The 26,328-nt window shown below is 44.6% G+C and overlaps 1 protein-coding gene across 1 annotated transcript in view; it reads left to right on the plus strand.

The window, feature by feature from the left end:
• The window catches only part of LOC307032494 (uncharacterized protein), a 149,018-nt gene that overhangs the window by 54,966 nt on the left and 67,724 nt on the right, over nt 1–26,328 (plus strand). Inside the window, exons 5-15 of the mRNA XM_079670489.1 lie at nt 5,761–5,868; nt 6,437–6,515; nt 6,655–6,880; nt 7,024–8,818; nt 8,905–9,078; nt 9,866–10,039; nt 10,827–11,000; nt 11,788–11,961; nt 12,749–12,922; nt 13,710–13,883; nt 14,671–14,844. Of these exons, the coding sequence (XP_079526615.1) occupies nt 5,761–5,868; nt 6,437–6,515; nt 6,655–6,880; nt 7,024–8,818; nt 8,905–9,078; nt 9,866–10,039; nt 10,827–11,000; nt 11,788–11,961; nt 12,749–12,922; nt 13,710–13,883; nt 14,671–14,844 (3,426 nt within the window). The remainder of the gene's footprint in view (nt 1–5,760; nt 5,869–6,436; nt 6,516–6,654; nt 6,881–7,023; nt 8,819–8,904; nt 9,079–9,865; nt 10,040–10,826; nt 11,001–11,787; nt 11,962–12,748; nt 12,923–13,709; nt 13,884–14,670; nt 14,845–26,328) is intronic.

A 26,328-nucleotide genomic window follows, 5' to 3' on the forward strand; every position in this document is an offset into this window, starting at 1 on the left:
TTTTACCAAAACAAAACACAAGTCTAACGCCGGGCGTCTGAATTAGCACTAAGCGAAAGAGTGCTCACGCACTTAGCAAATAACTCACGGTAGCAATATTGTATATTCATCGGATCTGCACAAACAAGATATTATATTATATTGATTCCGATAGTATAAGTATCATCACTGTGCGACCAAAACTCACGGCAGCGAAAGCCAGGAAAGACAACACACAACTTGAGTTTACGTTTTACCTTTGCTGTTTTCTGATCAAAAGTTGTGTTTCAGGGCATTTGAACGCAGACAAACGCTGCTGAAGGTTAATCCAATGTCTCTGTGTCACTTTGAAATGATTACTGATAATCCATCATAACCTTTATGGCAATAAACGTATTTTACAAATAGAGTGTAACAGAGCTTCCGGTTTTGGGCAAACTGCGTGCGCTTCACTCTCACTCCTCGATAGCAGGGCTCAACGCTAACTTTTAAAAGTGGTTGCCAGGCAACCAGGCATCAGCTTTTGGTTGCCACAACTGAAAATACGGTTGCCATTTTTAGTCACCTTATATTTTAAATAATTAAGATACTATACAGTTATACATCAACTTAATAATGAACATGTGACACAAAAGAATGTTCAAATGCTTTACAATTAGTAATTAACACAATTATCTGAAACCTAAGTGGTAGGAAACTCGTCCACCCTCAATGGCTGGTATACTAAACACCAGTAGTGCAGCTGCTGTCATGTTCTTCACAGATCCCTCAAACATGAATTGAGCAAGTCACTAGTTTCTTGGCCATCCGTTGTCTCCCTTTCAAATGTGGGTTTGACCTTTGTGCTGACCCCCACCATAGATCCCCTGGCCCTTCAGCATCGAAGTCTTGGATTGGCCAGACTAATACATTTGTAATGTTAAATAAATGAAAACCATTCACAGTTAAGAATTAGATATGAATTATTAATGCTGTAAATTACCTTTTATATGTCTAACTATATTTAACATGTGTTACCTTTTTATAGAAGTGATTATATTTGTATGCCAATATTTTCCTATGGTAAAGTTTCGTTTAGCACTTTTATTTTGGTAGTAATAAGATCAAGACTCTTATTTTGAAGGAACTTTTACCGGAAGTGAATGCACAACGGAGCAGAATGAAATCAACCCAGTGTAGTGCCGGTAAGAAGGAGGCGGAGTATTTAAGATGGATTTCCACTCTTTATTTTCCATCAAGCAATAGTGATATCAGACATGTACTCAGTGATGAGAGTCAAGTTAGAGTGCCTTGCTAGCTCTAGCTTGGCAACCTATATCTCCGGTGTTACACTAAACAAGGTCCGTGTAGGAACTGTGACCCAAAAGTGAATCATGGTTAACTATAGTCACCACACAAGCCCCCCCAGAATTCACAGATAACCAAAGTCCGTGCAGCGGGGAGGAACAACACGCCGACCCCCTCTACTCCTGAGTATGGGGGCAGGCAAAACAACTCCTGAACGTGCGGTTCCCAGCAAAGTGGGAACCGGGACCACAGGACTCGAACCTGTAGCGGGAATCGAAGACGGGGGTCGACCCCGTCGTGGTGGACGGGCCAACACCACCGGCTGCTCCAAGTCCAAATGAGCAGCCTTCACCCGGTCCACCGAGACGGTCTCCGCCTTGCCACCCATGTCGACCACCAGGTGTTTGTCCCCCTGCTCCAAAACCCGGAAAGGCCCATCGTAAGGGGGCTGTAGGGGGCCCCTGTGCGCGTCGTGGCGGATGAAAACGTGCCCAGCCGAGCGTACCAGATGTGCTGAAAAGTCATGTACGTGCGGCACCGGGTAGCGGTCAGGTGTAGTGGCATCGTTGAGTCGACGGTAATCCCCGCACGGGCGGAAACCATCGTTCGGCTTGGGCATGACGTGCAGAGGAGAGGCCCAAGGGCTGTTGGCGTTTCATGGTTGCGAATTCCGCCCTCGCTACGGCTAGCTTAGAAGGGTTCAACCGTCGGGCCCTGGCGTAGACTGGAGGCCCCTCGGTGGTGACGTGGTGCTCCACGCCATGTTCGGTGGTGAGCGCGGAGAAAGTGGGCAGCGACAGATCAGGAAACTCGGCCAAAAGTCTGAGAAAAATGTCCTCCCCCGACAGCGAGCCCGACAGCCCGTCGTACGCTAAGCTGCCGAGTGAGCACACGAGAGAAGAAAACGTTAAGGCATCCACTAAACGTTTATTTTTAATGTCCACCAACAGCCCATGAGCACACAAAAAATCCGCCCCATTAAGAGGAAAAGAAATGTCCGCTGTTACAAACTCCCAGCTGAAACGCTGTCCACCGATGCACAAACACATAAGCCGTAATCCGTACGTGCGAATGGGCCCGCCGTTAGCCGTTGTTAGCCGTGGGCCGTGCCCGCCTCGAGGGATGTCTTCTCTCGACGCGGGAACCACACTCCGCTGCGCACCCGTGTCGCAGAGAAACAGGTTCCCTGAAACACTGTCTTTGACGAAAAGGAGCCTGCCCGTGCCGCCGACACTCAGAGCCACGACTGAGCGTCGGCACCCCCGTTTCCCGGAGGCTTGTAGCTGCATGGAGCGATGCAACTCTTTTCCATTGTCCCGAAACGTGCATGGTAGAAACACTCACCGGTATCCCTTCGCCGACTCGGCGCCGCTGTGTCCGGCCTCCGCCATGCTTTCTTGCCCGCCGAAGGGCCGCTGTGCGCCACAACCAACGTCTCCGCACCAGACTGTCGTGTAGCCAGGAAGAAACGGTCCGCTTCTCTGGCCAGCGCGCGGGGCTCCGTGATGGGTGTGTTGGCCAACGCCGTCTGGACCCGGGGAGGTAAGTGTTGAAGAAACATCTCCATGAACAAAATCTGGGTATCTTCCCCTCCTAGCAGGCTTAGCATCTTCTCCATCAACTGAGATGGCTTGCCATCTCCGAGGCCCTGAATGTCCATAATTTGGCGGGCTCTTTCTCTCGTCGATAAACCAAATGTCTTCAGGAGAAGAGCCTTGATAGCCTCGTATTTGCCGAGGCGTGGGGGTGCTGCGATGAAACCCACTAAGCTGGCTGAAGTAGAAACCCCCAGCGAAGCCACCACGTGGTAATATCTCAGCTCTTCGTCGTGGAGATGCTTGCAAGCGAAGTGAGCCTCCACATGTGCAAACCATGCCTCCGCGGCATGCTCCCAAAACTCCGGCAGCTTAACGAAAACATCTCGTTCAGCCATGTTCCATTATTTTTTTCGGAAACTATCGCGAAAAATGCAGGGTCACCAGTGTAGTGCCGGTAAGAAGGAGGCGGAGTATTTAAGATGGATTTCCACTCTTTATTTTCCATCAAGCAATAGTGATATCAGACATGTACTCAGTGATGAGAGTCAAGTTAGAGTGCCTTGCTAGCTCTAGCTTGGCAACCTATATCTCCGGTGTTACACTAGACAAGGTCTGTGTAGGAACTGTGACCCAAAAGTGAATTATGGTTAACTATAGTCACCACCCAACTCAAAATATTTCTTCTTAGAGTAAGTGAGAAATGGATTTAACTTCTGTATGACAGCTACCATGCTGGAGAAATAAGAAACTATAATTGTATGCAATCATTTGTGGCATTAATAATTAATATCTAATTCTTAACTGTGAATAGTTTTTTATTTATTTAACATTAGCGATGTATTAGTCTGACCAAACTTGATGGCAACCTAAAATCCCTCTCTTTCCATATCTCAGACAGAAGATATTATTGGAGACAAAACAGCCAATCAGAATGGACCTTCTCGAGTTCTCCGATTTGGTTGGTTTTGTGGCACATTTGTAACACTGTGCCAACTTGGAGCCCGCAGGCAAACCTGAGCGCGCACTGGGTGTAGAGGTTGAGCGAGGGAGAGAGAGCGTGTGCAGGAGTTTGTGACAGGGCTTGAGTCAATTTCTCTTCAAAATAGAATTGATGTGTTTGCAAAATCTATTTTTCTGTGGTCTAAAATGTTCAATTGGCGCTCAATAACATTTTCTATGCTCAAAATGTTTCATTGCTTGCTCAGGATAGAGGCACAAAAATAACACCATATCTTTCGCCTCCCAAGACTTTACCCATTTCCTCTTTGCTTTACGTTCGGGTTCATCTTGCTTTCTATCAGTTGAATCACTTTGAACATTCGTTTGAGATGTTGACGGGTCGGCCGAACTTTTTACCCCACAGCCAAACAACTTACTTTGCTTCGCTATTAATTGTAAAACAAACACACGGCGCACCGCGCATGCGAGTAAACGTGCATGGCTTTCTGGCTCCGTAATCACACCAACGCACGTGCAACTTAAGTATCAGGTTCCGACTGGTCACAACAATAATTACATATCACTCTTAATACAAGAAATAATTAACATTTATCTCTTTTGGGGTGCACATTTAGCTGTTTGCTGTCCTTATTTCTCTATGTTAGAAACTGGTTGCCACTGATGGAAACCAAAGGCCAAGAAGTGGTTGACATTTTTTCTGAATGGTTGCCAATGGCAACCTGGCAACCGTTACTGTCGAGCCCTGCCAATGGTAATATTTAGGTGGATTTAGGAATCCCCCCTCGATTCTATTGGCTCTAACGGTTCAAAACAGGATGTCAATCACCAGAATCGACCAATGGGTTCCAGAGATATGGCAAATAAACCCAAATGACCCCAAAGGTGTTTTTTTTCTAAACCTCTCTAAAAAGGTCAAATGTCACTTGTTTTGCATCAATCTTGAAACAAGCTTTTAGTCTACTATCCCATCATTCAAGGGTGGTTTTCACGATAAGTCATGTTCTTTTTTTTGGACGGACACTATAGAGTGACGAAGTCACGCCCATCTACTTCCGGTCCATGGGATCTTATTTCTGAAAAATTATGTATTAAAGTCAATGGAGAGAGAAAGGATTATCTCTCGATCCCGTTTGAATTGTGCCATGAATTACACATATGATGTTTGTCAATTTAAAAAATAATTTCCATGTCAAAAAAGTTTTTGTTTTTTTGTTTTAAGTTTGTCTTAAAACTGTTGAAATGTAAGACTATGAAAAATACGCAACTAGAAAGACTACAAATCCCAGAGTCCCGGTCCCGCATGCCGGCTCTCACGGAACCGACTAACTCCCCTTGTGTGTATGCACAGCTCTCAACATGCCCAGACTTGGAGTGATTTTCACCTCTTTTAATACTTTCCGCCTCATTCTGAAAGAAAGAAGTGAAATGTGCCAACGTGACGGCCGTCTTGGTGTGTGGTGCGAGAGGGAGATGTAGTTCATTGAGTGTAATTCAGCGTTTCACACAAACAAAAGTGTTACTTCACAGTTTTACCACACATTTTAATTTTTTTGACTTTCAAAATGATCTTTTTAATTGATAAACATCATATGTGTAATTCGTGGCACAATTCAAACGGGATCGGAAGATAATCTTTCTCCCCATTGACTTCAATACATACTTTTTCAGAAATAAGGTCCATGGAGCTCCCCCGGAAAGGGAGGGACTTCGCCTCTCTATAATTTACATTTTTTTACTATGTTCAATCTGAATTTACTTTAAAATAAAAACATCTATATTGATTCTGACTCATCTGCATTCAACTCACAGGTTTATCATTGCTTTGAGAAAAAATATTAATAATTTACCCCTTTTTAGAAGTGAAGATATAGTCATTTGTTCTGGGCATGTCATTTTCGAGCCTGAGACCTGAAAACAGGCTCAGGGCTAAACAGGTTAAGAGATTTAACATAATTTCCATCCGTTTTTGTCCAACTTGAATCTGTTTCCGTTTCAGGGTCCAGCAGCAGAGACCAGACTCTCCCCGCTGTCTGTCCTTCAAGAGCGACCGGTCGAAGGTCATCATCTTAGAGTTTAAAGGGCGGCCTCCATCTGCTGATCAGAGGTAAGCTGTAACTCTTAGCAAGAGTTTGGTTATCATAGAATAAAACTAGTTCTTAAAGTCTCGCCCGACCCCTCCTCATATCCAAAGTGTTTAGTTGTGAATGTCCACACTGGGAGGGGCAGTGAAACTCCATCTGAAAGCTCAGGCTGTTCAGAAGCTGTTCCACCATCTCTCAAACACTTCTGATGGAGGAGACTGAGCCTTCATCAAAGTCACAACCAGCTCTACTGCCAGGTGAACCCTGACCCCTGCTGTGGGGCTGGAGGTGGAGCTGGGGGGGTAACGGGGGCTGGTGTAAGAACTGTCCCTAGGTCTGTCCTCTTCCTGATGAACAGCTGTTAGCCAGCTGCAGAGTCCAGTCTCTATCCACACAGCCACGTTCCAGGAAGACCAGAATGAAGGATGGACAGAATCCTCTTCAACAGTAGCTGGAAATCAATATTCCTGTAGTGCAAAGTTCCCGCTGACGCACAGGACCACCAGCCTGTTTCCCTGTCCTCCTTTACCCTGAGTGTGTCTCTGTGTGGACAGACATCATGTGAGCTAATGCTTCATGGTTCCTCCACAGAGGGGACCAGGAGAGCTGGGAGGTTCCCGGTGGTCAGTCTGCCCAGCAGCATCAGACACAGCTGGACTCCATATTCACGGTGAGTACATGGACTACAGATACTTGACCTCTCTTCTGTTCACAGTCATCTCCATGCTGCACTTTCAGAGAGTCAGTCTGTCCGGATCTGATGTTTGGATCCATGGTTTATAGTTTGTGTCCTTCATGTGATGTTCCAGCTGCTGGAGGACCACATCGTCACCTTTGTGAAGAGCGAGCTGAAGAAGATCCAGAAGGTTCTGATTTCAGATTACCCAGCATGCTTAGAGAGTCAGAGGGAGGATGAGGAGGTGTTGGAGGCTGAGGATGAAGAGCAGAGGAGGAACAGAGAGGCCTTCCTGAACATCTCACTGCACTTCCTGAGGAGCATGAAGCAGGAGGAGCTGGCTGACCGTCTGCACAGCAGTAAGAGGGTTTCTATAGAGAGTTAACACTCTGGATAAATGTCTCCTCTGCTGATGTCTCAAGAGACCAACATATATCCATACTTCATTCAGAGAGCCAGAGTTACAGTGTGACCTCATGATCTTTGTTGTGTGTTCTTTCAGGAACCTTTGCCGCAGAGTGTCAGCGTAAACTTAAGTCCACCCTGAAGGAGAGGTTCCAGTGTGTGTTTGAGGGCATTGCTAAAGCAGGAAACCCAACCCTTCTGAACCAGATCTACACAGAGCTCTACATCACAGAGGGGGGGTCTGCAGAGGTCAATGCTGAACATGAGGTCAGACAGATTGAAACAGCATCCAGGAAACCAGACAGACCAGAAACAACCATCAGACAAGAAGACTTCTTTAAAGCCTCACCTGGAAGAGATGCACCAATCAGAGCAGTGATGACAAAGGGCGTGGCTGGCATTGGGAAAACAGTCTTAACACAGAAGTTCACTCTGGACTGGGCTGAAGGCAAAGCCAACCAGGACATCCAGTTCATATTTCCATTCACCTTCAGAGAGCTGAATGTGGTGAGAGAGAACAAGTACAGCTTGGTGGAACTTGTTCATCACTTCTTCTCTGAAACCAGAGACGCAGGAATCCGCAGGTTTGATCAGTTCCCGGTTGTGTTCATCTTTGACGGTCTGGATGAGAGTCGACTTCCTCTGGACTTCCTCAACACTGAGATCCTGACTGATGTCACAGAGTCCACCTCAGTGGATGTGCTGCTGACAAACCTCATCAGGGGGAAGCTGCTTCCCTCTGCTCGCCTCTGGATAACCACACGACCTGCAGCAGCCAATCAGATCCCTCCTGAGTGTGTGGACATGGTGACAGAGGTCCGAGGGTTCACTGACCCACAGAAGGAGGAGTACTTCAGGAAGAGGTTCAGAGATCAGAAGCAGGCCCGCACCATCATCTCCCACATCAAGACCTCACGAAGCCTCCACATCATGTGCCACATCCCAGTCTTCTGCTGGATCTCTGCTTCAGTTCTGGAGGAGGTGTTGAAAACCAGAGAGGGAGGAGAGCTGCCCAAGACCCTGACTGAGATGTACATCCACTTCCTGGTGGTTCAGTCCAAAGTGAAGAACATCAAGTATGATGGAGGAGCTGAGACAGATCCACACTGGAGTCCAGAGAGCAGGGAGATGATGGAGGCTCTGGGGAAACTGGCTTTTGAGCAGCTGCAGAAAGGCAACCTGATCTTCTATGAGTCCGACCTGACAGAGTGTGGCATCGATATCAGAGCAGCCTCAGTGTACTCAGGAGTGTTCACACAGGTCTTTAGAGAGGAGAGAGGACTGTACCAGAACAAGGTGTTCTGCTTCGTCCATCTGAGCTTTCAGGAGTTTCTGGCTGCTCTTCATGTCCATCTGACCTTCATCACCTCTGGAGTCAACCTGCTGGCAGAAGAACCAACAACCTCCCAGAAGCCTAAAGTCAAACCTGAACTAACACATCTCTACCAGAGTGCTGTGGACCAGGCCTTACAGAGTCCAAACGGACACCTGGACTTGTTCCTCCGCTTCCTCCTGGGTCTTTCTCTGCAGACCAATCAGAAACTCCTACGAGGCCTGCTGACACAGACAGGAAGTGGCTCACAGACAAATCAGGAAACAGTCCAGTACATCAAGAAGAAGATAGAAGAGGATCTGTCTCCAGAGAGAAGCATCAACCTGTTCCACTGTCTGAATGAACTGAATGATGGTTCTCTAGTGAAGCAGATCCAACAGTCCCTGAGTTCAGGAAGTCTCTCCACAGAGGATCTGTCTCCTGCTCAGTGGTCAGCTCTGGTCTTCATCTTACTGTCATCAGGAGAAGATCTGGACGTGTTTGACCTGAAGAGATACTCTGCTTCAGAGGAGGCTCTTCTGAGGCTGCTGCCAGTGGTCAAAGCCTCCAACAAAGCTCTGTAAGTACAGAGATCATTGATTTAGTGAATCAGTTATTAACACACTGCTGTCTTCTGAATAACTGTTGTCCTCATCGTCTCTTCAGGCTGAGTGGCTGTAAGCTGTCAGAGAGAAGCTGTGCAGCTCTGTCCTCAGTCCTCAGCTCCCAGTCCTCTAGTCTGAGAGAGCTGGACCTGAGTAACAACGACCTGCAGGATTCAGGAGTGAAGCTGCTGTCTGCTGGACTGGAGAGTCCACACTGTGAACTGAAGACTCTCAGGTCAGAGACCAGAACAGTTTGACTTAGCCAGCAATACAAGTCAATACCACCATCAGCCATGCTGCTGTGCTGTGGGAATACCATCACTCACATCTGTATCTTTGTAACGCAGCAATGAGAGAACACACGTTCACATGCATGTGTCATATTTTGGTTAGCTACATTTAACTAAGTTACTTTAGCCAAAGCCTTAGCTAGCTTTGTTTTAGCAACTAACTAAAACAAATGTGTTACATATATTTTGTAGTAGCCATTTGTGAAATGTGACAGCTTGATTAGCTTTGAAAACTGTGATCCTGGATTGAATGAATTTCATATTAATGAAACTATAAATGAGACAAAGTTAGCTAGCTAGCTCCCCTCGCCTCACTTCAGTCAACATCGTTAAGTCTGATTTCTTTGTGGGTAATTGGACCATGTGACATATACTAAGAATAACTTTATAGGAACAGTCAGTCTTCTACTTCCTTTTTAAAAGTTGCTTAGAAGCGCAGACTGCAGGGATTTCAAGAAATGTCACGATATTCAAAACAGAGAAGCCAGATCCAGATGTATTTGTAATCACGAGTACATACTCTGTTGATGGCGCTCTGCTGAAAGCAGCAATGGAACAAACAGGACTAAACTCTCCATGTGTGTTTGCTCCAGGGAGGCAAACCCTCCTAGACTTCCTATTGGCTGGTTCCATCACATGCACCATTACAATCCTACATATCATATGTTATCCAGGGGGATTCATTTGAAACACAAATGTTGTTTCTCTTTTTGTTCATTCTGTTCTCTTCAGGCTGAGTGGCTGTAACCTGTCAGAGAGAAGCTGTGCAGCTCTGTCCTCAGTCCTCAGCTCCCAGTCCTCTAGTCTGAGAGAGCTGGACCTGAGTAACAACGACCTGCAGGATTCAGGAGTGAAGCTGCTGTCTGCTGGACTGGAGAGTCCACACTGTGAACTGAAGACTCTCAGGTCAGAGACCAGAACAGTTTGACTTAGCCAGCAATACAAGTCAATACCACCATCAGCCATGCTGCTGTGCTGTGGGAATACCATCACTCACATCTGTATCTTTGTAACGCAACAATGAGAGAACACACGTTCACATGCATGCGTTATATTTTGGTTAGCTACATTTAACCAAGTTACTTTAGCCAAAGCCTTAGCTAGCTTTGTTTTAGCAACTAACTAAAACAAATGTGTTACATATATTTTGTAGTACCCATTTGTGAAATATGACAGCTTGATTAGCTTTGAAAACTGTGATCCTGGATTGAATGAATTTCATATTAATGAAACCATAAATGAGACAAAGTTAGCTAGCTAGCTCCCCCCGCCTCACTTCAGTCAACATCGTTAAGTCTGATTTATTTGTGGGTAATTGGACCATGTGACATATACTAAGAATAACTTTATAGGAACAGTCAGTCTTCTACTTCCTTTTGAAAAGTTGCTTAGAAGCGCAGACTGCAGGGATGTTAAGAAATGTCACGATATTCAAAACAGAGAAGCCAGATCCAGATGTATTTGTAGGCACGAGTACATACTCTGTTGATGGCGCTCTGCTGAAAGCAGCAATGGAACAAACAGGACTAAACTCTCCATGTGTGTTTGCTCCAGGGAGGCAAACCCCCCTAGACTTCCTATTGGCTGGTTCCATCACATGCGCCATTACAATCCTACATATCATATGTTATCCAGGGTGATTCATTTTAAACACAAATGTTGTTTCTCTTTTTGTTCATTCTGTTCTCTTCAGGCTGAGTGTCTGTAACCTGTCAGAGAGAAGCTGTGCAGCTCTGTCCTCAGTCCTCAGCTCCCAGTCCTCTAGTCTGAGAGATCTGGACCTGAGGAACAACCACCTGCAGGATTCAGGAGTGAAGCTGCTGTCTGCTGGACTGGAGAGTCCACACTGTGAACTGAAGACTCTCAGGTCAGAGACCAGAACAGTTTGACTTAGCCAGCAATACAAGTCAATACCACCATCAGCCATGCTGCTGTGCTGTGGGAATACCATCACTCACATCTGTATCTTTGTAACGCAACAATGAGAGAACACACGTTCACATGCATGTGTCATATTTTGGTTAGCTACATTTAACCAAGTTACTTTAGCCAAAGCCTTAGCTAGCTTTGATTTAGCAACAAACTAAAACAAATGTGTTACATATATTTTGTAGTACCCATTTGTGAAATATGACAGCTTGATTAGCTTTGAAAACTGTGATCCTGGATTGAATGAATTTCATATTAATGAAACCATAAATGAGACAAAGTTAGCTAGCTAGCTCCCCCCGCCTCACTTCAGTCAACATCGTTAAGTCTGATTTCTTTGTGGGTAATTGAACCATGTGACATATACTAAGAATAACTTTATAGGAACAGTCAGTCTTCTACTTCCTTTTGAAAAGTTGCTTAGAAGCTCAGACTGCAGGGATTTTAAGAAATGTCACGATATTCAAAACAGAGAAGCCAGATCCAGATGTATTTGTAGGCACGAGTACATACTCTGTTGATGGCGCTCTGCTGAAAGCAGCAATGGAACAAACAGGACTAAACTCTCCATGTGTGTTTGCTCCAGGGAGGCAAACCCCCCTAGACTTCCTATTGGCTGGTTCCATCACATGCACCATTACAATCCTACATATCATATGTTATCCAGGGGGATTCATTTTAAACACAAATGTTGTTTCTCTTTTTGTTCATTCTGTTCTCTTCAGGCTGAGTGTCTGTGACCTGTCAGAGAGCAGCTGTGCAGCTCTGTCCTCAGTCCTCAGCTCCCAGTCCTCTAGTCTGAGAGATCTGGACCTGAGTAACAACGACCTGCAGGATTCAGGAGTGAAGCTGCTGTCTGCTGGACTGGAGAGTCCACACTGTGAACTGAAGACTCTCAGGTCAGAGACCAGAACAGTTTGACTTAGCCAGCAATACAAGTCAATACCACCATCAGCCATGCTGCTGTGCTGTGGGAATACCATCACTCACATCTGTATCTTTGTAACGCAGCAATGAGAGAACACACGTTCACATGCATGTGTCATATTTTGGTTAGCTACATTTAACTAAGTTACTTTAGCCAAAGCCTTAGCTAGCTTTGTTTTAGCAACTAACTAAAACAAATGTGTTATATATATTTTGTAGTACCCATTTGTGAAATATGACAGCTTGATTAGCTTTGAAAACTGTGATCCTGGATTGAATGAATTTCATATTAATGAAACTATAAATGAGACAAAGTTAGCTAGCTAGCTCCCCTCGCCTCACTTCAGTCAACATCGTTAAGTCTGATTTCTTTGTGGGTAATTGGACCATGTGACATATACTAAGAATAACTTTATAGGAACAGTCAGTCTTCTACTTCCTTTTTAAAAGTTGCTTAGAAGCGCAGACTGCAGGGATTTCAAGAAATGTCACGATATTCAAAACAGAGAAGCCAGATCCAGATGTATTTGTAATCACGAGTACATACTCTGTTGATGGCGCTCTGCTGAAAGCAGCAATGGAACAAACAGGACTAAACTCTCCATGTGTGTTTGCTCCAGGGAGGCAAACCCTCCTAGACTTCCTATTGGCTGGTTCCATCACATGCACCATTACAATCCTACATATCATATGTTATCCAGGGGGATTCATTTGAAACACAAATGTTGTTTCTCTTTTTGTTCATTCTGTTCTCTTCAGGCTGAGTGGCTGTAACCTGTCAGAGAGAAGCTGTGCAGCTCTGTCCTCAGTCCTCAGCTCCCAGTCCTCTAGTCTGAGAGAGCTGGACCTGAGTAACAACGACCTGCAGGATTCAGGAGTGAAGCTGCTGTCTGCTGGACTGGAGAGTCCACACTGTGAACTGAAGACTCTCAGGTCAGAGACCAGAACAGTTTGACTTAGCCAGCAATACAAGTCAATACCACCATCAGCCATGCTGCTGTGCTGTGGGAATACCATCACTCACATCTGTATCTTTGTAACGCAACAATGAGAGAACACACGTTCACATGCATGCGTTATATTTTGGTTAGCTACATTTAACCAAGTTACTTTAGCCAAAGCCTTAGCTAGCTTTGTTTTAGCAACTAACTAAAACAAATGTGTTACATATATTTTGTAGTACCCATTTGTGAAATATGACAGCTTGATTAGCTTTGAAAACTGTGATCCTGGATTGAATGAATTTCATATTAATGAAACCATAAATGAGACAAAGTTAGCTAGCTAGCTCCCCCCGCCTCACTTCAGTCAACATCGTTAAGTCTGATTTATTTGTGGGTAATTGGACCATGTGACATATACTAAGAATAACTTTATAGGAACAGTCAGTCTTCTACTTCCTTTTGAAAAGTTGCTTAGAAGCGCAGACTGCAGGGATGTTAAGAAATGTCACGATATTCAAAACAGAGAAGCCAGATCCAGATGTATTTGTAGGCACGAGTACATACTCTGTTGATGGCGCTCTGCTGAAAGCAGCAATGGAACAAACAGGACTAAACTCTCCATGTGTGTTTGCTCCAGGGAGGCAAACCCCCCTAGACTTCCTATTGGCTGGTTCCATCACATGCGCCATTACAATCCTACATATCATATGTTATCCAGGGTGATTCATTTTAAACACAAATGTTGTTTCTCTTTTTGTTCATTCTGTTCTCTTCAGGCTGAGTGTCTGTGACCTGTCAGAGAGCAGCTGTGCAGCTCTGTCCTCAGTCCTCAGCTCCCAGTCCTCTAGTCTGAGAGATCTGGACCTGAGGAACAACCACCTGCAGGATTCAGGAGTGAAGCTGCTGTCTGCTGGACTGGAGAGTCCACACTGTGAACTGAAGACTCTCAGGTCAGAGACCAGAACAGTTTGACTTAGCCAGCAATACAAGTCAATACCACCATCAGCCATGCTGCTGTGCTGTGGGAATACCATCACTCACATCTGTATCTTTGTAACGCAACAATGAGAGAACACACGTTCACATGCATGTGTCATATTTTGGTTAGCTACATTTAACCAAGTTACTTTAGCCAAAGCCTTAGCTAGCTTTGATTTAGCAACTAACTAAAACAAATGTGTTTCATATATTTTGTAGTACCCATTTGTGAAATATGACAGCTTGATTAGCTTTGAAAACTGTGATCCTGGATTGAATGAATTTCATATTAATGAAACCATAAATGAGACAAAGTTAGCTAGCTAGCTCCCCCCGCCTCACTTCAGTCAACATCGTTAAGTCTGATTTCTTTGTGGGTAATTGAACCATGTGACATATACTAAGAATAACTTTATAGGAACAGTCAGTCTTCTACTTCCTTTTGAAAAGTTGCTTAGAAGCTCAGACTACAGGGATTTTAAGAAATGTCACGATATTCAAAACAGAGAAGCCAGATCCAGATGTATTTGTAGGCACGAGTACATACTCTGTTGATGGCGCTCTGCTGAAAGCAGCAATGGAACAAACAGGACTAAACTCTCCATGTGTGTTTGCTCCAGGGAGGCAAACCCCCCTAGACTTCCTATTGGCTGGTTCCATCACATGCACCATTACAATCCTACATATCATATGTTATCCAGGGGGATTCATTTTAAACACAAATGTTGTTTCTCTTTTTGTTCATTCTGTTCTCTTCAGGCTGAGTGTCTGTGACCTGTCAGAGAGCAGCTGTGCAGCTCTGTCCTCAGTCCTCAGCTCCCAGTCCTCTAGTCTGAGAGATCTGGACCTGAGTAACAACGACCTGCAGGATTCAGGAGTGAAGCTGCTGTCTGCTGGACTGGAGAGTCCACACTGTGAACTGAAGACTCTCAGGTCAGAGACCAGAACAGTTTGACTTAGCCAGCAATACAAGTCAATACCACCATCAGCCATGCTGCTGTGCTGTGGGAATACCATCACTCACATCTGTATCTTTTTAACGCAACAATGAGAGAACACACGTTATACCATCATCGATTACATTCAAGATTCAGAGATGTATTGTCATGTCATATACACAACTACGGTGTAGTTCTGCAATGAAGGAAACACGTAGGTCAGAGGTTCCTCAACAGTGCAATTACAAGACGTACATTTTTATAGAAATAAAATAATAATAATATAGTCTGCAAAAATGTATAAAAACAGAGCAAGCTCAGGTGCTTAACTCTCTCTTAACATTGTTGTTGTGAAACGAGACACAACAAATGTGTCACATTTCTCCAAATGACTCCTGGCACGACCTTCTTTAAAGCCTCTAAAAGGAGCTTTCATTATGAGTGATTTGGGCAGCTCTTATTGGATGAAGCGTTTGACCTCCAGAACTCATTTGGGTAGTTTCAGCCGAGCACCTCCTAGTCCGAGACTCTCTTCCTGGAAACGGTGGATTGCTCCCTCCGGGTTGGCAGTGAGCGGCCGTTTCTCAATGTCGAGTAAAGCTGCTGCAGAGCCACTATTTCAAGTATACTCCGACATCGAGTGGCGCCGAATGCTGGGCATTTAAACAGTCCTTCGGCGCTACTCGATGATGTAGTATACTTGAAATAGTGGCTCTCCAGCAGCTTTACTTGACATTGAGAAACGGCCAGTTTCTCTCCAAAGTGGGGAGTTCAACTATCTCAGGGTCTCGTTAACGAGCGAGGGTCAAGTGAAGCGTTAGATGGACAGGCGGTTTGTTGCAGAGTCAGCAGTGATGCAGACGTTGTACACAATCGTTAAGAGAGAGGAAGCTGAGCTGGAGGTCCGTCTGCGATCAACCCTTACTCCCCGTCATGAGCTTTAGGTAGTCACTGAAAGGATGAGACCACAGATACAAGCAGTCTAACTGAGCGTCAGATTAAAGCTTCTTCTGCAGGCTGACTGGGCCTCAGAGATTGGGGGAGGAGCTCTGAAGAGACAGAACATGCTGAGTGATTTAATTTGTGTCCTGAGACGCCTCAGGACCAGCCAGCAGGAGCTGAGGTGGTGCTGGTTAAACACCATTTCATTATTCTGTGTCTAACACTCTGGATGATTTCTGAAATACTCCATGTATCTCCACAATGAGCAGCCCTGATAGGCCACACTGTGAGCGTCTCAGACGATCTGCCTGGTGGTGTTGGAGGTCTGATGTCCAAACTGTAGTAGAGTGTGTCGGCTGCAGATCTTCTTGTAGTCATCTCTCTGTGTCTTTGTTCACATTATTCTCTATTCCTTTGTTTTATGATCTGTTCATATCAATAAGACCCTTACCATGGCTGTCCAGTTGAACTGTGAAGCAGTGACTGGAGTTTTAGGTGTAGAGATGACCCAGAGGTGATGCAGTAATAAGCCCCGCCCCCTTCCAGTCCTGGACCCTCAGATGATCTGACGGCTTGTTTGTGTGTCTGCAGGCTGTCAGGCTGTCTGATCACAGAGGAAGGCGGTGATGCTCTGGCCTCAGCTTTAAACCCCTCCCATCTGAGAGAGCTGGACCTGAGCTACAATCATCCAGGAGCCTCAGGGGGGAGGCTGCTGTCTGCTGGACTGGACACGCTCAGGTATGGATCACTAATGGCCTAAACAAGGGGTTCCCAACCTTTTTTCCCAAGAGCCCCCCCCAAATGACTCTGGTTGGAAGTTGCGCCCCCCCCACACACACACAAGGGGGGTAGTATTTAGTTATAGGATGATGAAAGCGTAATTAAGGAGCACTATTGGAGTGACTTTGATGGTTATTGGACTCAGGATTCGTTCATTTGGATTCTCGCTGTATGAAGAAATTAAAGAGCGGCGGAAGTGGAAACAATTCACAAAGGGATTAAAGTGTTTAAAACACATGCTCAAAGTAAGCCGGGTTTTGCCGATGTGTTTATGTGGATTCAAAAGTCGAAAATACTCTACAAAATGGAGGAGAGCGATCTGATCGGAGCAACTGTGACAAATCATCAACTGAATAAAAAAATAAAAAAGGAAAAATGAAAAAAAAGTCTGAATATGATATCTGTCCTCAAATCATCTGAGGCCTGGCACACCCCCTGTGATCACCCCCAAGGGGGGCGTGCCCCCCAGGTTGGGAAACACTGGCCTAAACAATGCCTGCAAAAAGAAAAATACACTATATAGCAGAGGTGGGAGTAAGTCCTACATGTGCAAGTCATGAGCAAGTCTCAAGTCTTGACCTACAAGTATCAAGCAAGTCCCAAGTCACTGTGGTGAGAGTCAAGCAAGTCAAGTCATACGACATTCTGATGAATAAGCCCAGTTTCCACATTTCAATCAGTTCAAAGACAGTGGTTATGAAAATGGATTCAACCCACACTATGATCTTCATTACATACACAGCTAATCATTTGAAATCTAATTCAGACCGATGACGATCATATTAGATTCATATTAACCCTAGAACTGCAGACAATATAGCTAGGACTCAGAAAGTCTGTTCAAAAAGGCAGAACTCCAGGTAAGAAAATCAGATATGGCATTTTCCATTCCACATATTGAATTTAAAGGTCTGTTAACACTAGAACCGCCAACAGCGTCAGCTCCTACAGAGATATCATTTCAATCATTTCATTTGTTCCTCTTCATCATTTCCTTATAAACTAAGCAGGACGATTTAAAACTCACTTAATTGGGTTCATTTAGAAATGGCTTCAGTTTATCATCAGAACAGATCAAAAAGTTCAGATTCATTTTACAATAAATCAAGGAATGATGCACTTCTACAAACAAAAACAACATCATTAAAACATTTAAACAAACTACTAAAAGTAGAAGAACTACATTATTCAAAAGTGTAATGTGAATGTGTTTAGTTTATGAATCCCTTGGAGGTTCTAGTGTTCATTTGCCGTTTTGTCTTCTCTTTGCTTAATCGATTTGAAACCAAGTCTAACGTAGCTTAAACTTAACGTTAGCTTTCTAGCTAACACAACACATGCACGCACCTTTCTCTGTGGTTTTTTGTAGTGAGGAATGAAGGTGGATGTTGTGGTGGTCCTGTCACTGAACTTTATGCTGCAGACCCTGCATACCGCTGTTCTCTTCTTATTACCGTCATCCACAAAATAATCCTTGAATCCAAACTTCACTATTTGTGGAGTAACGCTAGCCGCTGCCATGTTAACTGAGACTCCTGCCTTCTAGTGGGTTGCCAGGTTTGCACGCATGGCGCTATAATCACCCAATCACATTTCGAAAAAACTAAACGTAATATCTCACTACAAAAACAAACGCAAATATTTAATTTTAAAAAGTCAAGTCCTTTCAAGTCATCTGTCTCAAGCTTAAGTCAACTCTCAAGTCCTCAGTTCAAAGTCAAGTCTTTTATCAATGTTAGTCAAGCAAGTCTCAAGTCCAAAAATATGCGACTCGAGTCAAGTCATGTGACTCGAGTCCCCACCTCTGCTACATAGACAATTCATAAAATATAGAACTTCAGAAGCAGAAAATAAATAGAAAAGATATAAGAATAAATGAACCAATATTATGAGAATATGTCAGAAAGAATAATAAAATACTAAGAACAATCAGAATGAAAGGTTGATGGAAGGTATTAAATAGTGTCGTTAGAAACGGAGCAAAGAGTTCAGGTTACCCTGAGTTTCTTGTTGACAAAGATAATGTTCTCAATAACACAGAAGATGTGGTTCATGGTTTGAACCAACTCTTTGTGAATGTGGGGTCAGATCTGCAGAAAGAATGCAAAGCGTAGAAACAACTAAAGGGGAAGGTACAGACCTCTGGAGTGAAAACAATAGCTCTTTGTTCCTCAGAGCAGTCGAAGAAAGAGAAATCATAGACACTGTACGGAAATGTAAAAGCAAGTCCTCGACCCATTGGAATCATATTGATTTGATTAGAGTCAAACACATTATTGAAGACATTGCAGAACCATGAACACATCTTTGTAACTTGTCTTTTCAATCTGGTCCATTCCCTCATGAAATGAAAATAGCTAAAGTTATACCATGATATCAAACTGGGATAAACACCGTGACACACATCACATGTTTCTTTGCTCTCCCACTTTCATCCTTGAAAAGGCTTTTACAAAAAGACTTGACAGTTTCATGGAAACACATCAGCTGTTGGACGACAGTCACTATGGATTCAGGAAAGACAGATCAACATGTACGGCACTAATGGGATTAAGTGAGGAAGTAGCAAACTGCTTGGACAATGAAAATATGAATAATAATTGGGGATAGCAAGACACACTCTGGAGAACACATCATGATATACTCTGAGTGTGTCAGTTCTTCAGTGATTCAGCCGAACTTGAGAGGCTGGAGGGCAACAGAGGACGCTTGGACAACTCATACAAATAATTATTTATCCGTTTTTCTCAGATATTATTATTTTTCTTTCAATATTGACGTTCGTCTCGACAGTGTGAAACACAAAACCAACCTGCAGCCGTTATGCACATTACAAAAAAGGGCTCTTAGAGTCATCAGTAATGTTGGATATCTTGAACACACATTACATCACATGTCACTTGTTAGACGCTTTTATCCAAAGTGACTCACATTCATTCAGTACTGTGGACAATCCCCACAGGAGCACTTTGAGGTGAAGTGTCTCAGGGACACAACGACATGCTGACTGCAGTGGGACTCCAACTTGCTACCCCCTGATTCAAAGTTCAGCACACAACCCACTGAGCCACAGCCTCACACTCATTCATCATTCTTGAAGTCACACACACTGCAGTTTACTGATCTGGTTACATTTCAAAGTGCATCATGTACAGAGCAAGAGATCATCTACTTGCTAGGAAACTACAGACGTTGTTCACAGACAGAGAGGGGGGGTCTCATCTGAGAGGAGGTCTACATCTGAAACAACTCAAGGTCAGAAGAACTCTGAGAAGAGCAGAACGATCTGTGGGGGGGTTCATGGAGCGCTTTGGAGCAGGAGCTCAGACAAAGCACACATAGCATTCACTTTGAAGGATGCTCAGAAACACTTCTTTGGAAAAGCATGAGAATGAAGAAAGGAGATTGAAGAGGAGAAATGATTGTAAATGTATAAATGTAAATATGTAAGTAGGAATAACTTTCAGACATGATTTAAAGGATAATCACTGATCAGCAGTGAGTAAGGGATCAAGAAGCATCTGCTCCCTCCTGCTCCCTTCGGACACATAGGATTCATTATTATTATTATGAACATTGATAAATACTTTATTCTAACAATACGCTGTTCTGTTTTTCACATCTGATTTTTTAATAAAGGTTGAAATGAAATGAAATAATGTGTGGGGGGGGTTGGAGTGTCTAGAAGTGATATTAAATCCTGAATGGAGCTGAAACAGGAGTGATGTGATGGGGGGGCAGTCTGTGGACATGTAAGATCATTGAAAGACTAACTGACCCCCCCCCTCCCCCCCCCCCCCCCTCTGCTTCCAGCCTGGAGCCTGCTGCAGTCCGGTTCTTGAGGCCAGGTCTCAGGAAGTGTAAGTGTGTTTTTCATCATGAACATCTTCACCCTGGGACATCACAGGGACATGAATAACCTTTAATACCTGCTGTGTCTCTCATCAGATTCCTGTGGACTCACACTGGACTCAAACACAGTGAACAGAAACCTCAGACTGTCTGAGGACAACAGGAAGGTGACATGGGTGAGAGAGGAGCAGATATATCCTGATCATCCAGAGAGGTTTGAGTTCTGGCCTCAGCTGATGTGCAGAGAAGCTCTGACTGGTCTCTGTTACTGGGAGGTCGAGAGGAGAGGAGGGGTTTCTATATCAGTGACTTACAGAGGAATCAAGAGGAGAGGAGAGAGTGAGGACTGTAGGTTTGGATGGAATGATCAGTCCTGGAGTCTGATCTGCTATGATGGAGGTTACTCTGTCTGTCACAATAACATAGTAACAAACATCTCCTCCTCCTCCTCCTCCTCCTCCTCCTCCTCCTCCTCCTCCTCCTCCTCCTCCTCTCGTAGAGTAGCAGTGTATCTGGATCATCCTGCTGGCTCTCTCTCCTTCTACAGAGTCTCCTCTGACACACTGACCCACCTCTACACCTTCAGAACCACATTCACTGAACCTCTCTATGCTGGGTTTGGGTTTGGGTTCTGGTTAGGGTCTGGGTCTGGTTCCTCAGTGTCTCTGTGTGCTCTGCAGGAGTGATACCCCCCCCCCCCCCCCCCCCCTGCTGAGCACATAGATCAGTGTGTTCAGGATCACTCACAGCTGACTCTCAGGTCTTCTGGTCTGCTTTATGTCCCCAGAACCAGAACTCTCAGGTCTTCTGGTCTGCTTTCTATCTCCAGAACCAGAACTCTGAGGTCTTCTGGTCTGCTTTCTGTCCCCAGAACCAAAACTCTGAGGTCTTCTGGGTCTGCTATCTGTCCCCAGAACCAGAGCCCCCAGGTCTTCAGGGTCTGCTTTCTGTCTCCAGAACCAGAACTCTCAGGTCTTCTGGTCAGCTTTCTGTCCCCAGAACCAGAGCCCTTGGGTCTTCAGGGTCTGCTTTCTGTCTCCAGAACCAGAACTCTCAGGTCTTCTGGTCTGCTTTCTGTCCCCAGAACCAGAACTCTCAGGTCTTCTGGGTCTGCTTTCTGTCCCCAGAACCAGAGCCCTCAGGTCTTCAGGGTCTGCTTTCTGTCTCCAGAACCAGAACTCTCAGGTCTTCTGGGTCTGCTTTCTGTCCCCAGAACCAGAGCCCTCAGGTCTTCAGGGTCTGCTTTCTGTCTCAAGAACCAGAACTCTCAGGTCTTCTGGTCTGCTTTCTGTCCCCAGAACCAGAACTCTGAGGTATTCTGGTCTGCTTTCTGTCTCCAGAACAGAACTAAACCTGGAGAAGTCCAGTTGTTACTCTCCAAACATCTGGAACAAAGTCCCAGAAAGCTGCAGGTCTTGTTTCATGTTCTTTGATTCTCTTCTCTTTTGAAGGACTAGTTTGAAAAGCCATCTGATAACGTGTTTCCGCTGCACTGGTTCTGAATGCTCTGAATGTCTTTCATTTGTTTAAAGCTCTTTGAATAGCCTTGTGTTGAAAGCTGCTGTATAAATAAACCTGCCTTGCCTTTGCAATGTTGAGTTGGTCTTCATTTTAAATATCCATGTTTCTTAGATGAATGATAGTAAAAAGGTATTTCTTGACATTTGATAGACTGCATTATTAACATATTAAAAACATCTTAGGATTTGTAGTTGCAGATTGAATTCTCGGTTTCAACAGGTCGGTAATGTGCAGTTCCCTCCACTAGATGTCACTCTTTACCTTCTCCTAAATACTCTGTACAATGCACTGATCCGTGCATCAGTTACTTTCACTGATTTACACTACAGTATATGTAAAGACAATATATTCTATATTCTAATGTTCAGTGTTCTGTGTGACCCTTATTCTATGTGACATGTTTAAAGGTGACTTATTCCTGCTTCTTACTTACAGCATTACGTCTTCTTTTATCCTTTTATACTTAAGTGTCCCCTGTCCTGCTCCTGCTAAGATTTATATAAGTACATTTTGGACTAAAATCAAGACTAAATTGTATAAAACTCTACAAAGATCAAACATTCTGAGCAGTGAATGTGAGGTCTGCAGTACCGCCTCTGCCCACTGTGAGGCGCCATGTGTCCGCAGAACAAAGAGTCACACAGGTCCCTGAGATGGAAAGAACATGTGGAGCTTGATTTCTAAAGTATTTCCCTTTAAAAGGCAGTATTTACCCTGCTGTACTTCTCTGTGTTTTAATGCTTGGATTATTTATTGTTTGTTTCAAATGTTACTAAATGTTGTGAAGCCTTGCAGGGATTTAAAGGAAGTTCAGCGTTAATGACAGGAAGCAAACCACCGGGAACACTTAGTAAAGAAACACTAAGTTACACGTGTTTTTATTTACAGATAGAAACCCACCGGCTGCACACGGATACCTCACATGTGGAAATGTCAAGTAAACCATGAAATAAAGCAGATTCACTGGAAGCGTTCAAACACACCTGCTCCAGGAATACTATCACGTAAAGAAAGAGCCTTCCAGAAGCCTTCTACTCTTGGGTCTTGGAAATCACAAACATCCTGAATCCACTTTGTAAAGGGCTTTTTCAGGACATTTAAAGTATACCTTTAGTCAATATATAAAACATCCAGGAGAGGTTAAGGGTTCTGAGGTTTTTAAGGGGTTTTGGGGGACCTAGGGGGACTAAGGAGGACATTTAAGGTGTTGTTATACATATTTAAGGGTTATATGGAAGAAGGTGTTCTGATGCATCTTTAAGGGGTTATAGGGAAGATTTAAGGTGTACGAATACTTTTTTAAGGGCTTTCAGGAAATATGTAATGGTTCTGATATTTAAGGGTATTTTGGGGAAGATTTAAGGTGTTCTGATACATCTTTAAGGGGTTATAGGGATGCTTTAAGGTGTTCTGATACATCTTTAAGGGGTTATAGGGATGCTTTAAGGCGTTCTGATACATCTTTGAGGGGTTTAAGGGACGATTTAATGGGTTCTGATATTTTTAAGGTGTTTTGGGGGACCTGGGGGGATTTAAACAGTTCTTATTATTGTTAAAGATATTTTTGCGTATCTAGAGAATATTGAATGTGATATTTTTAGGGGGTGTCCGGGATGAGATTTAAGGTGTTCTTATTAAAGGGTTTTGAATGTTTTAAGGGCTTTCAAGGAATCCATATGCATCTCGGCTTTAAATTATGTTCCAGGAGATTTGCAAGAGTTTCTTAAGGAGAATCTGGTGATTTTTAAGGGGAATCAGAAGATCTGAGTGATATAAAGAGCCTTTAAGGGATCATTTAAGGGATAATTTAAGGGTTTAACACCAGGCTTCATGGGAGCTCCATAAGAGATAAGGGGTTTTCAGGAGAGGTTCCAGATGTTGTTAAGGGGTTTCAAGGAGCACACCATAATCCCTTATATTAAAGGGTTCTCTTAAAGGGGATTTTAAGGGGTTTTATTTGAACACGTCTCCACTGTGAGAGCACTATCAGGTGTTTTCATACGAAGAGGAAGGATCACCAAAATAAAATGTGTATTATCATGTTTTTTAAATAATGCTTTAGATTTAAAGAATGAAAATATATTCTAAAGTAATTTATATTTGAGATAAACCTAAATGCAAACATGTTAGTGAGTGAACTCTTGGCCTCAATGTGTGCTTTAGACTCACACCTCACCGTGAAGAAAGACTCTTCAAGGACTGAGCCTCGAACTGAAAGCTCTGTATTTACCAGAAGCCTTTCCACTGAACACTGAAGAACAATGTTCATCATGTGTGGAATAATAACTGCAGCCTGTTGCCGTGTGCTTTCTTCCTCCTCCTCTTCCTCCTCCTCCTCCTCTTCCTCCTCTCCAACATCTCATTGACTTCTTCTCTCCACGCACTGAAATATGTTCCAGCTTTCCAGACGTTTCTGTGTCCCTGGAGGAAGGGTTAGGGCTAAAGCAGGATAAATATTTAATCATGCTGCTCTGGAGTTTGTGCTTAATTAGAGGAATTCTGCTCCTGCCACGAACATGAACAAAAATGACTGCCGGAGATTCAAGAAATAAAAACACCCCAAAAAAAGAACTATCAAGAGGGATGACCAGAGACAGAAGAGACTCGGTGTGACTGGACCTGTTACTGTGTTACTGATGCGAGGCCTCTGTGTGTGTGTGTGTGTGTGTGTGTGTGTGTGTGTGTGTGTGTGTGTGTGTGTGTGTGTGTGTGTGTGTGTGTGTGTGTGTGTGTGTGTGTGTGTGTGTGTGTGTGTGTGTGTGTGTGTGTGTGTGTGTGTGTGTGAGTGAGAGTGTCATATGGTGCCAAATGCACGCGCCGCTTGTGTCAGTCAGCCCGGGATGACAGGGGAGATTATTCCACATGAAACCAGTTTACCCCCCCAAATCTGTAGGAAGTGTGTGAGGGAAGGAGGAAGGAATCCAGATTCAGAGTTTCACAGTGAAATCAATCTTTGGATAAAACAGGTTTAATGACGGGTTCTCTGCACCATGACAGAAGTCCACATGTCACCCTGTGGAATGAAATGTTTATGAATCACTTTTCCTCTCATCAACTTCTTTTTGCATCCCAACACGCGGAAACCCTTATTTGGAGAACAGCGATGACGCCACGCGCTGTTTCCACCAATCACACGCTGGAGGTGCGACCGATATGCAAACTAAATGTCCTTTTTTGGGCATGACCACGCCCCCTATTCTGCTCCAGGTCCCGGGGGAACCTCGCAGCTCCGGACCCCGGGAGAAGGAGCTCTCCGCCGGGACAGAGGGAGCCATAGAGAGCCGGGGAGGGAGGGGGGGATGAGCTTTCTCTTCCCCACCCACCCCCCGTCCAGCCTCCCGTCCCTCCTCTTGTTTGATCATCATTTCATTTGACTCCCTTTTTGAAGCTGCCTTGTTTTTTTTATCCCACTTTTCATTCCTCCTGCTCGGCTGCTCTCTGCCTCTGATCCTCTGCTCTGGATCGGGACCCGGTACTTTGGGAGTCCTCCTCGTCCTCCACCGGCTCTCCTCTCTCGCTCTCCCGGCGCCAGGTCTCCCGGCTGAACCTCGCCTCTCCTCCCCTGGAGAGCCCCCTCTCGTCTCCTCCTCTAACTCCAGCTTTAAAGGACTGCTCTGAACACTGGGATCTAAAAAACCACCCGGAGAAACCCACAGGGATCCCGGGCTCTTCTTTGGATCAGGACCCGGTACTTTGGGAGTCCTCCTCCCCTCCTCTTCCTCCTCCTCCTCCTCCTCCTTTCTGCAGCGCTTTTCCTCCACCTTAATCCAGGTGGTCCTTTTGGCTTTGAGTGTCTGGTTCAGCAGGAGGATTATTCTTCTTCTTCTTCTTTCTTCTTGTTTCTGGTGAAGAGTCCCAGAAGGTTTTTGATGTTCTCCATCCAGGACAGCCTCCCCCGGGGGGCCCTGACCATGAAGGAGGAGCGCTCCCCACCGGCATGACCCCGGTCCGGTCCTGGATGCAGGCGCGGGGATCCTGGACGCCAACACAGCGGCGCAGAGGTACAGATATCCCCGAGAAAACACTCTGCATTTCCTCTCATCTCCTCCTGGCTCATGCACTGTTAGAAGCTCTGGGTGTGCACGCTGCAGGACACACTGCACAGCAAGTTACACACATCTTTAGGTAGATCTTAGATTTCATAACGAGAGGACAAACCTTTATCTGGAGGATGGAAGTACTGAAACACACTTCCTCTCCTCCTTAACGTTAGAGCAGCTCAGAGTCCTGAGAGCCTCCTGCAGGAGAAACACACACACAGAAGTGAAAAGCATCCTGAGTTAGATCAGAGAAATGAGAAGACATCAAACTAAAGGATTTCAAATGACTAATGCAAACTTCAGAGAGCATCAGATGGACATGATGGATCTGTGCGCCTCTATTT

Source organism: Notothenia rossii, assembly GCF_949606895.1.
Source record: "Notothenia rossii genome assembly, chromosome: 3".
Classification (NCBI taxonomy): Eukaryota; Metazoa; Chordata; class Actinopteri; order Perciformes; family Nototheniidae; genus Notothenia; species Notothenia rossii.